The sequence below is a fragment of the Budorcas taxicolor genome, chromosome 4 (assembly GCF_023091745.1).
Source record: "Budorcas taxicolor isolate Tak-1 chromosome 4, Takin1.1, whole genome shotgun sequence".
Lineage (NCBI taxonomy): Eukaryota > Metazoa > Chordata > Mammalia > Artiodactyla > Bovidae > Budorcas > Budorcas taxicolor.
This window is the reverse complement of record NC_068913.1, coordinates 107,025,131-107,035,824: the sequence shown is the minus strand read 5'-3', so window position 1 is coordinate 107,035,824 and position 10,694 is coordinate 107,025,131. Positions and strand designations below refer to the sequence as shown.

At 52.4% G+C, this 10,694-nt stretch overlaps 1 protein-coding gene across 1 annotated transcript; it reads left to right on the top strand.

Annotated features, from left to right (window-relative positions):
- The first annotated feature begins 311 nt into the window (after nt 1–311).
- Nucleotides 312–8,264, top strand: LOC128046313 (putative DBH-like monooxygenase protein 2). Its single transcript, XM_052638416.1, has 13 exons — nt 312–596; nt 1,476–1,622; nt 3,270–3,431; nt 3,675–3,758; nt 4,591–4,758; nt 4,964–5,066; nt 5,246–5,412; nt 5,724–5,815; nt 6,081–6,177; nt 6,298–6,357; nt 6,600–6,730; nt 7,621–7,735; nt 8,022–8,264. Exons 1-13 carry the CDS (start codon nt 312–314, stop codon nt 8,262–8,264), a joined length of 1,854 nt encoding a protein of 617 aa, XP_052494376.1.
- Nucleotides 8,265–10,694: the final 2,430 nt, after the last annotated feature.

Genomic DNA, 10,694 nt, shown 5'->3' with positions numbered 1-10,694 from the left:
TCCACGGAGTCCCCATGGTCAGGACGCTTGCCTCGGGTTGGCAGGGGAGAGCCAGGGTGATTCACTCCTGAGCATTCCACGACAGGTGTCCACTGCAGGGCAAGAGCACCTTCTCTCTGAGCACCTCACACCTCCTGAGTTACGTAAGTGGCTCCACTCTGAACCCAGAGATAATCAGATCAGAGGGGCCCCAGTCTGCCCCTCCCCCGTGGCACAGTGCCTGGCACAGTGCCTGGCGCAGATGCAGGAGCATATAAGTCCATACTTCTTGAGTGTCCATCTAAGGAGAGATGCTCCAAACCCCAGAAGCCATGGCATGTCCCCTTCTCTTCTGGCTTCTATTTACGGCGCTTGCAACTCCCTCCCAAGGCGATCGCCTTGGCCCCATGCCGCGTCTGCGTTATTCCAGGTTCCTAGACGCTTCTAACGCTGTTTTCCTGCGCTGGGACTTTGACTTTGAGGCTGAAATCATCACTTTCGAGCTCCAGGTCCGGACAGCTGGCTGGGTGGGCTTGGGTGTCACCAATCGCTACAGCAGAGCAGGAGGTGACCTGGTTGTCGGAGGCGTCTCACCTGACGGCAATGTCTATTTCTCGGTGAGTCTGAGGGTGGCTCCCTCCCAAGCATGCTGGGTCTCTTGCTGGGTGGAGGATGACTCTGAATCCAGGAAGCATCCATATTTTCCAAACATATTCAGGCATAGGCCCAGAACACCAGCTGAAGGCTGACCTCTCCCTACAGAAATGGTCCATTGGAGAGGTTGAATCTAGGTCTTCCAGACTGAATGTCCCTAAAGTGCCCAGGGAATGGAGGCATTGGACTGAAAGAGAGAGTGTCCTGGGCCACAGTCTCAGTGCAGGTCACTGGGGGAGAATCCAAGCTGTTTAGGATACAGTCACCATCCTCTGTTACCTTTAGGCTCAGTGAGAGAGACCACACCATTAAATAGTCTAGGAATGACATCAGTGCCCACAATAATAATAGCTTAAAATTATTATGCACTTTCGGTTAAGCAGGGGTTGGTCCAAATCTTTGCACATTAAACCTCCCAGTATCACCAGGAAGTAGAGGACTATTCTCCCACTTTATGGATGAAGAAGCAGCTCACCTGTCTCCCAGTCTCATTCTGAACTGCATTTATATGGGGAAGGGTCAATGTGAAGAGCCCCCTGAAAAGATGAAGAGCATAGAGCTTTCAGGGAATAAGTGGATTTTTAAGACTTGGGGATATAGGAATATTAGGATTCGTGGAGATGAGATTTGAAATGGGAGAAGTCAAGCAGGATCAGATGCCTTCCCTCTTCCCCATGAATCTCCCCTTGATGCCATGCTCTGTCCCAGGAGCGAACTACGTTGTATAGACCCGGGTTCTGCTAATTTGGTACCTTAGTGGGGCTAAAGGAACTCAGACTACTCCAAAGCCGTGAGCACTTAGGGCTCCCAGTTCTCACCCCATGACCTTCCCTGGGCCCCAGGACCAGCACCTGGTGGATGAAGACACGCTGGAGGAGGATGGGAGCCAGGATGCAGAGCTGCAGGGGCTGACGGAAGATGCCGTCTACACCACCATGCGCTTCTCCAGACCCTTCCGCTCCTGCGACCCTCACGACCAAGACATCACGGTAAAAGAGAGAGGGGTGAGGAACATTTGGTTTCAAGCAGCCTTTCCTCCTGGGCGGTGATGTCACCCCAACCTGGAGTGGCCGTGCCCATCGGGCAGCCAGTCTCGGTTCCCAGGGCTGCCATCTCTCTCAGCATTCTCCAGCATGGCCACCCCCCAATCCTGCCGCCTGTGACTCCACCAGCCCTCTACGGACAGCCTTCCCCTGACAACCCATGCCTCCTTCACTGGCATCCCCTCTTGAAGAACCTTGCCTGATCTCCTTGAACTGCAGGGTGTCGTGAACCACCTGTAGACACGGGCTCAGAGACGGGCTGAGAGGGGGGGTGTGGCTTGCCCAGCATCTGCAGCAGGTCAGCCTCTAAGAAGAACCAGAACCCAACTAGTTCTGATCCCTAATCTCAAGCCCTGTCCATTCTGAAACTGCAACGTGGCGTTCTGCGGGGGCGGCTCCGAGGAACTCTGGTTCTTTATGTCTCAGCACAGAACAAAATTCAGCAAAAGGCAAAGTGATAGATGAGCAGGGATTTACTAGAAGAGGACACTTGTGGGGCTTACATCGGGTGGGCGAGAGGGAGCTGCCCTTGAGAACCTAGTGCGCTACAGGTTTATAATCAAAGGAAAAGTGGGAAGGTGGGGGGGGCAGGGAGACCACCTTCTGCCTCATTCTTGAGTAGACATCACACTTCCATCCTCAGTTTCTCCTCAGCATCAGGTGAGGGAGTTTGCTTGTCTCTACGTGGCCAAGCCAGGACTGTTATGGTGCTACGGAAAAATTGTTTCGGGTCTCAGTACGATGAGGGTCTTTCACTTTCACATGTCACCTTTCCACAAATTATTGTTTTTTATGTGTGTAGAGAGTATGTCCTAGGTGGTCACTAACTAACTGAGCTCGCCGGCAGGGTGTGTGTTTCACACCACCGTTGTTTTATTGTTTGGGTGAATGTCTCCTGTTTCTGCTGCATGGTTTTGTTGCTAAATAAGCCTGTTTGGTTTTGCTTCCCTGATAGCTCAGCTGTTAAAGAATCTGCCTGCAATGCAGGAGACCCTGGTTCGATTCCTGCACTGGGAAGATCCCCTGGAGAAGGAAAAGGCTACCCACTCCAGTATTCTAGCCTGGAGAATTCCATAGACTGTAAAGTCCATGGGGTTGCAAAGAGTCGAACACGACTGAGCAATTTTCACTTTCAAACCTGCTTTGGTCGGGGTTCCCTGGTGGCATATAGGGGCTTCCCTGGTGGCTCAGATGGTAAAGAATCTGCCTGCGATGCAAGAGGCCCAGGTTCCATCCCAGGGTCCAGAAGATCCCCTAGAGAGAGCACTGGCAACCCACTCCAGTGTTCTTGCCTGGAGAATCCCATGGACAGAGAAGCCTGGCGGGCTCTGGTCCATAGGGTTGCAGATGGTCAAATGTGAATGAAGTGACTTAGCACATGCAAACCTGTTTTCTTGAGTAATCTTTAACTCACAGGGGTCTCTCATACTTTTAATCCCTTAGTGGGATTAACTATTTAATCACTCACTTTGTCCCTTCACTCTGTCCCTATCAGTTGCACTGTAAGCCAGTGACTTGTGTGGTGGTTGGGTGTGGGTGTGTGCAAAGTGCTGCTTGTGGGTGGCAGCAGCTGGACGCCCTTGACACCCACAGAGCGACACTGTGAGGGTGCTGGCCGCCTACGGCTTGGATGACACCCCAAAGATAGATCGGGAGCGTACTTTTGTGAAGTCCATCTTCCTGCTCCAAATCGTCCACCCTGATGATCTCGATGCCCCCGAGGACACCATCATCCATGACTTGGAGATCACTGATGTAAGACCCCCTCCTTCCTGCCCAGTCACCTCCAGCCCCCTCCCTACCTTCCACTCTATCCAGGATTCCTCTTGCACCCAATATTCAGTACATTCCTGGAACCCAGGTTCCTCTGACTCCCCTTGGTCCCCCGAGGATGGTCAAACTGGCCCTCAAGTGGCTGCCCTTCCCTGACCTGTCCCTTCCCCTGCTTCTCTGGGAGCCTCCCTCCCACCCGTTCAGCCTCTGCGTGTCTCCCTCTAGTTCCTCATCCCAGAGGATGACACCACGTACGCCTGCACCTTCCTCCCTCTCCCCATCGTTAGCAAGAAGCACCACATCTACAAGGTACCATGAACCAGACGGCGGGACATTGTCAAGGTGGTTGAGACAGGCAGTGGGCACGGTTGACTCTGAAGAGGTGTAGGATGAAGGTGTCCAGGAGGACATGGGGGCCAGGCCAGGTCTGGTGGAGGTGGCAGTTCCAGGATTTCCTGAGCCCAGAACTACAGCTCACAGCACTGTTTCACTCATGCCCCATGGTGCAGCAGTGATTTTGATGATGGTCATTAGTTACTAAGTGCCTGCAAAGACCAAAGGATGAGCCCTGCCTTGGGCCCAGAAATGTGTTCTTTTAGCCCTGGAGGAAGTGCAGGCTGGTGGGGGAGTAGGGGCATGTGGCCAAAGGCTGTCAGGTCGGCAAAGTCTGGTCAGAGGAGACTCAGGTAGGTCACCTGATTTCACATTTGAGTGATTACAATTTTGATCGAATAAATGAAACTGTGACCTTACTGTGAATGGCCAAAGTGTGCGAGCCATGGTTTTCTTTAGAGAGCAACTCCAACAAGCTGTGGCCACAGGCTCAGATATAAGGAACCGATGAGGTTATTAAAGGGAAGTCGGAAGTCTTGGGATATTCCCGGCTAGACCTGTGCTGTGTTCTCAGGAAAGGGTTTTAAAAAGAATGAGGGCTGAGAGAGGAGTCCGGTGGAGCACCAGGGAAATGACAGGCTGGGGAAGGAGGAAACAGAGGAAATGGATGAGGAAGAGGGAAGTGGAGACCTGGGCATAGTTTCATTAATATTTGAGGAAAAGAAAGCCAGGTGGGGGTGGGGACTCAAAGGATAAGGACTTGCCCCAGAAGATCTGGACCGTGCTGCGTCTTGCATCCCGTGCCCAGTTCGAGCCCAAGTTGGTCCAGCAAAACGAGACAATTGTGCACCACATCCTGGTGTACGCCTGCGGCAATGCCAGCGCTCTCCCCACCGGCATCAGCGACTGCTACGGAGCCGACCCCGCCTTCTCCCTCTGCTCGCAGGTCATCGTGGGCTGGGCTGTCGGGGGCGCAGTGAGTCCCTGTGATGAGGGAAATCGGTGGCTAAGGGGACACCTGTGGTCAGGCAGTGAGGATTGGTGGATGGGTGGAAGATGGAGGCAAGGGAGGTCTGGGATGGAGGCGAGAAGACCCGGGTGAGTGCCAGGGTGGGGGGGGGGTGGTCTCCTGCATCTACTTCCCAGCCATTCTTGCTGCCAAACTTCCCTCCTTCCACCAGAGTTACCAGTTTCCAGACGACGTGGGCATTTCTATTGGGACGCCCTTGGACCCCCAGTGGATCCGCCTGGAGATTCATTACAGCAATTTTCACAATCTGCCTGGTGAGCCTCTACAGCGTTTATGGAAGCGCCTGTGGATGGGGCTGGCTGAGTCCTCTAGGCATTGATGCAGGAGGCCCGCTGACTCCTGCTCGCAGCCCCACCCTTGCTTTCCCAGGCCTCTTTCTCTGCAGCCTGTGACCCGTTCCCCTGCCTCCTCTGACTGGCCCTGCCTGCCCTAGGTCTGTACGACTCATCGGGGATCCGAGTATACTACACCGCGCACCTGCGCAAGTTTGACATGGGCGTCCTGCAGCTGGGTGTCTTCACTTTCCCCATCCACTTCATCCCCCCCAGCGCCGAGTCCTTCAGGTCCTATGGACTGTGTAAGACGGAGAAGTTTGAAGAGGTGAAGCCGGAAGGTGTCCCCCCCCACCCCCTACTTCCCCTGAGATGCCCCGTTCCCAGTCATAGATCTGGTGTGATCCACCAGTATGCAGCCCGAGTCTCCAAGCCGGAGGAGGACCACCGCCTGGTGATTTGGGAAATTGACCCAACCTGGCTGGTGCAGGGGAGGTGGGAGTCATGGCTGGGCCAGAAGGCCCAGCAGGGACTAAAGGGGTGCGTTCCAGTCTTCAGAGGAAGGTGTCAGATAGTAAAGGAGGAAACCAAGAAGCAGGAGAGTTCCTAACGGACCAGGTGGTCTCCTCCCTGCCACAGATGAACCGGGCTCCAGTGCCCGACATCCAAGTCTTCGGCTACCTGCTCCACACCCACTTGGCCGGCCGTGCTCTGCAGGCGGTGCAGTACAGGTAAGGGAGACACAGACTGAAAGCACTCCCTTCTGTGTTTGCAAATAAATTTTAGGAACAGTTGTTTATTCTGCAGCATGAGGTTATGCTCAGTTGGAGCAGGAGAAGCTAGAACTGTTCCTGGAGTAGAGATGACAGAGGGTGGAGATTTTTGTTTTACAGGCCATCTGTGCCCACATGCTGCTGCTTTGTTGAAAGACACCCCCCCCAAGCCGCCCCGGCGTCGGCTTCGCCTTACTCCTCTTCCCACATTGTCTCCCTCCAGAAATGGAACTCAACTCCGCGTAATCTGTAAAGATGATGCCTACGACTTCAATCTGCAGGAGACTCGAGATTTACCTTATCGAGTGGTGATCAAGCCGGTGCGAGGCGGGCTGGCGTCCGGGGAGGCAGGATCAGCACTTGTTATTGTTAGCCAAGAGGTCTAAGGCTGGGCCCGTGCCTCTGCCTCTTACTTTCAGCATTTGTCTCTCTCCGCACAGGGGGATGAATTGCTGGTAGAGTGTCGCTACCAGACGCTGGACCGCGACTCCTTGACTTTCGTAAGTACCCATCTCCCCACCATGGTGAATGACAATAAGCCTCAGAATAGCTTTACCCCTGGTCTTGGCTATCCCATGACTCAGATGATCCCACTTGAAGCCCCTTTCTTTCTCCAAGGTATTACCGATTCATGTGGGGCTTCATGCGCTCACATCCCATGACTATAAGATGGGTACCAAGATTCCCATTTTCTCAGTCAATGACTCACTAAGATTGTTGCCAGCTCTCTCTTCTTCTCCAGGGGGGTCCCAGCACCATTAACGAGATGTGCCTCGTCTTTCTCTTCTACTATCCCCGAAACAACGTCTCCAGCTGCCAGGGGTACCCTGACATCATCTATGTGGCCCACGAGCTGGGGGAGGAGGTATCAGAGTGAGTCATCCTGGAAGATAAGACCAAGACTGACCTCTAGAAGTCAGATCACTTATGTGCAAAGTATTTGCCTTTTTCTCATGCATTTACCTGATTCGAACACTGTTTGCTTTCAAGGAGTGACCTTTAATTGGGGCTTTCTGGGTGGTGCAGTGGTAAAGATTCTGCCTGCCAATGCAGGAAACACAAGAGATCCGACTTCAGCTCCTGGATTGGGAAGATCCACTGGAGTAGGAAATGGCAACCCATTCTAGTACTCTTGCCTGGACAATCCCATGGACAGAGGAGCCTGGCAGGCTACAGTTCACAGGGTTGCAAACAGTCAGACACAACTGAGCAACTTTCACTTTTCGCACTTTAATAATTTTAATGGATAATCATTGACTAATGTAATGCCTTCACCAGGATACTTACCAAGGCCTATCGAGTTCATGGGGTCACAAAGAGTTGGAATCAGCACGTATGCAGTAACCTTTTAATTACTTGGGACTAAGGTCCTCCCTGAGGCTCTGATGAAAATGCTGAAGCTCCTTTCCAAGAAAAATGCACATCTTTGCAAACACATTTCATTTCACAGACAATTTCAGAACATATATGGGTTCCCAGAAGTCATCCCATCAACCTTCTTGGACTTCATGGTCCCCAGATCAAGAAACACTTCTTTAAAGAGTCAGCACTTCCTGTTTTGCACTTTTAAAAAATTCTCATCTCTAATTCTGATGATTTCGCCTTCTGCCATGCTCACGGTTGTCTTACTAAGTTGTAAGACATTCCTTATAGTTTATGCTGACATGGAACTGATGCTAACAAAAGTGAGGCTGCTTTTCACACATTTTTCCAAAGCTTTAAGTCACCCCTGAGCTAGTGTCTGCTCTTTCTGCCCACGGCAGCTCCATGGAGGGCATGATGGCCATGAGCAATGTGGAGTGGACCCCAGAGAGCATTAAGAAGGCTGAGAATGCCTGCAAGGAGGCCCAGCAGACAGTGATAATAAAGACCATCGATGTAAGTGCCCCGGAGACACTGTGCTCTCAGGGCTAGGGCTAAAGGAGTGAGGGATGGTTTGGACGAGGCCAGAAAAGAGGAGAAAGGGGGTGTGGATGGCAATGGCAGGAACGCTGGGTCAGAGAAGAAGCTGAGCGAGCAGAGGTGGGCTGATGCAGCTTTGGGTGTGGGTGGGTGTCTCCCGGTCAGCCTGTGAGGCTGCAGGGACTGGGGATGGCCAAGGCAGGTCTTACAAGATGAAAGGAGGCGCTTTCCGCCTTCAGCCTTTTTCCTCCTTCTCCTGCAGGAGCTAGTGGAAAACACAACAGGCTGGATTCGGGACATCAACCCTACTCCCCGGGGCCCTTGTTTGGAGTCCTCTGGAGGCAAAGTGGAGCCCCAGGACAAAACCCCTGCAGGCTTCAGGGTGGCCCCCGGGGTCCTCTTGGGGTCCAGCAGTGACACCCTGAGGTGCCTCCCCCTGGCCACCCTCTTGTTTGGGCAGGGGGCCCTGTCTTGGCTCCTTGCCACCCTGCAGGCTGGAATCTGATACCATCTCCTCAGCCACATACTTAGGCCCCTTCCCTGCTCACACCTCCCCTTATCATCACACGAACTCCCCCCTCGGCCCCCAAAGTCCCCATCTGTGCCCCTTCCCATGACCTCAGTCATGACTGCAGGCCTGGGCATGGCACAGAGACCACAGAGCCTGTCCCATGACCAGCTTGACAATCCATCCTTCAAAGCATCCTAGAAGCATTGGCAGGACCACACGTCCTCTAACAAAATCTGGATTCAGGGCTGGGTGAGGGACGGGGTCTCTGAGCAGTCCGGTACCCAGACTCGCTCAAGGAGATGCTGTGGGGGGAGGAGGGTGCTTGAATGTGTAGAGGGAGCCCTGTAAACCCTCCTCAGCTCATGCTGGCCCTGGAGGGGCTCCTGTTTCTCTATCCTGCTGACAGCTTTGTCCAACCCTCCCTGTGAGGCGGAGGCAGCCACTTGTGTGCTTCTTGTGGTGAAGGGAGAGGCTCTGTTTATAGGGGACAAAGCTCAAGTCACCAAATTAAACAGAATTCAACTCGCTTCCCAGTGCCTTCTCTTTCCTTTGAGCCTTTGGTCCAGGTGAAGCAGCTGCCACTAAGGTGGTCTCTTAAAGGCGCAGGCTGAGGCATCCAGAGGGCATTTGAGGATCCGGTTGCCCCAAATGCAGCTTCTAATACATCGTTCGCTTGCCTCAATTGTGCCTTGACTGCCAGGTGACCTTTAGTTCCTCAATATGTATCACATTCTCAACACTCAGATCACCAGGTGTCAAGAGCCTGCCTGGCTAGGGAGGCTGACCTGGGCTCTGAAAATGGGTCGAGGGCATGCCAGCCTGTGAATTGCCTTGCCCATGGTTCCCCTGTCCTCTGGAAGGGACCCCTACCCTGAATATTCCAGGGTGTTTAGAGGATCTTAATTCCCTGAAGATTAGAGATCTGGTCTCTAAATTTCTTGCCACTGCTGGAGTTCATGTGTGTGTGTGCCAAGTCGCTTCAGTCATGTCCAACTCTGTGCAACCCTGTGGACCATAGCCAGCCGCACTCCTCTGTCCATGGGGTTCTCCAGACAAGAACACTAGACTGGGTTGGCAAGCAAAGCAGAAAACATGGCTTACCCGAAGCCAGAGTTCGCTACTAGGCTTCGCTGTGGTCACCATTCAAGGGAAATGGAGGCTTTTCTTTAAGTAATAATCTTAAAACATTGGTAAGGCCCTTTGGCAGTAGTTTGAGGTTCACAAATGACTTTCTACAGCATGAAGAAACACACAGATCAAAACTAATCTAGACTGAAACTGAAAACAATCAAAACAGACCTTTTGGGCATCTCCCTGGTGGCCCCGTGGCTAAGACTCTGCACTCCAGTGCAGGGGGCCTGGGTTCAATCCCTCCTCAGGGAACCAGATCCCATCCCACATGATGCAACTGAAGATCCCTGGTACCACAACTAAGACCTGGAGCAAACAAATAAATAAACTTCAAACAAAAGCAAAACAGACCTTTTCTCTCCAGTCTGCCCAACTCACAAAAAAGTCTGACCTTTCTATTCAAAACTGTGTTACTCCAAGCGCCCGCACCCCCCACCCCTGCAAGCAAATTCTTCCACCCTCAATCTTTCAGGTAAAAACAAAAAGAAAATAGAAGAACCTCCTGGATGGGTTTCTGATGTCAAACCTCAGTCTGTGCTGCAGCCTTATTCTCGGGCCTGTCCTGATAAGTTCAAGTCAGCTGAGCGACCTCCCCAGAGTTCTGCAGTCAGAATCTTCCAATGCTCCATTTCTCCAGCCCGGAGACTGGTGCACGTCCCTCGCACTATTGCACTCCTCTGTACCCACTTTAGTTTTCCTTCTTTCATTGATTTTCCTCTCCATCTCCTGATCTCAGCATCTAGTCATCATGTACATATTCACCAAGCACCACCTGTGAGCTTGACATTAGGTCAGAATAGGAGCTACTGAAATGAACAGGAAATGGACAGCACCACCTTCCCCACCCCTCCGGCCCGCCCTTGTGGAGCTGTGATCAAACTTCTAGGAGCCCTTGGCTGGCCATTTTTGCCTTGGGTTCAGGGCACGCTCCTCTAAGCCTTTCCTAGTGGACCATTTCTCCCCACTGACTGCCTCCGGAGAGAAACTATAATTTATATCAATTTATGGATAATGACATGCTTCTATATTTAAAAGGAGTGCATTTATCTTATGCATATGTATTAGACTATACATATGGCTAATATGAGCTTTGTGGCTCAGCTGGTAAAGAATCCACCTGCAATGTAGGAGGCTTGGGTTCAGTTCCTGGGTTGGGAAGATCCCCTGGAGAAGGGAAAGGCTACCCACTCCAGTATTCTGGACTGGAGAATCCCATGGACTGTATAATCTGTGGGGTCGCAAAGAGTCGGACACAATGGAGAGACTTTCACTTTTAGATAGAACAGCAAAGCC

Excerpts from the sequence above, each read along its gene's own strand:
- LOC128046313 (XM_052638416.1), top strand. The coding sequence starts at position 312 with ATGGCATGTCCCCTTCTCTTCTGGCTTCTATTTACGGCGCTTGCAACT. Across the intron at positions 597-1,475 it reads ACGGCAATGTCTATTTCTCG|GACCAGCACCTGGTGGATGA; the intron begins GTGAGTCTGAGG and ends CCTGGGCCCCAG. Across the intron at positions 4,759-4,963 it reads GCTGGGCTGTCGGGGGCGCA|AGTTACCAGTTTCCAGACGA; the intron begins GTGAGTCCCTGT and ends TCCTTCCACCAG.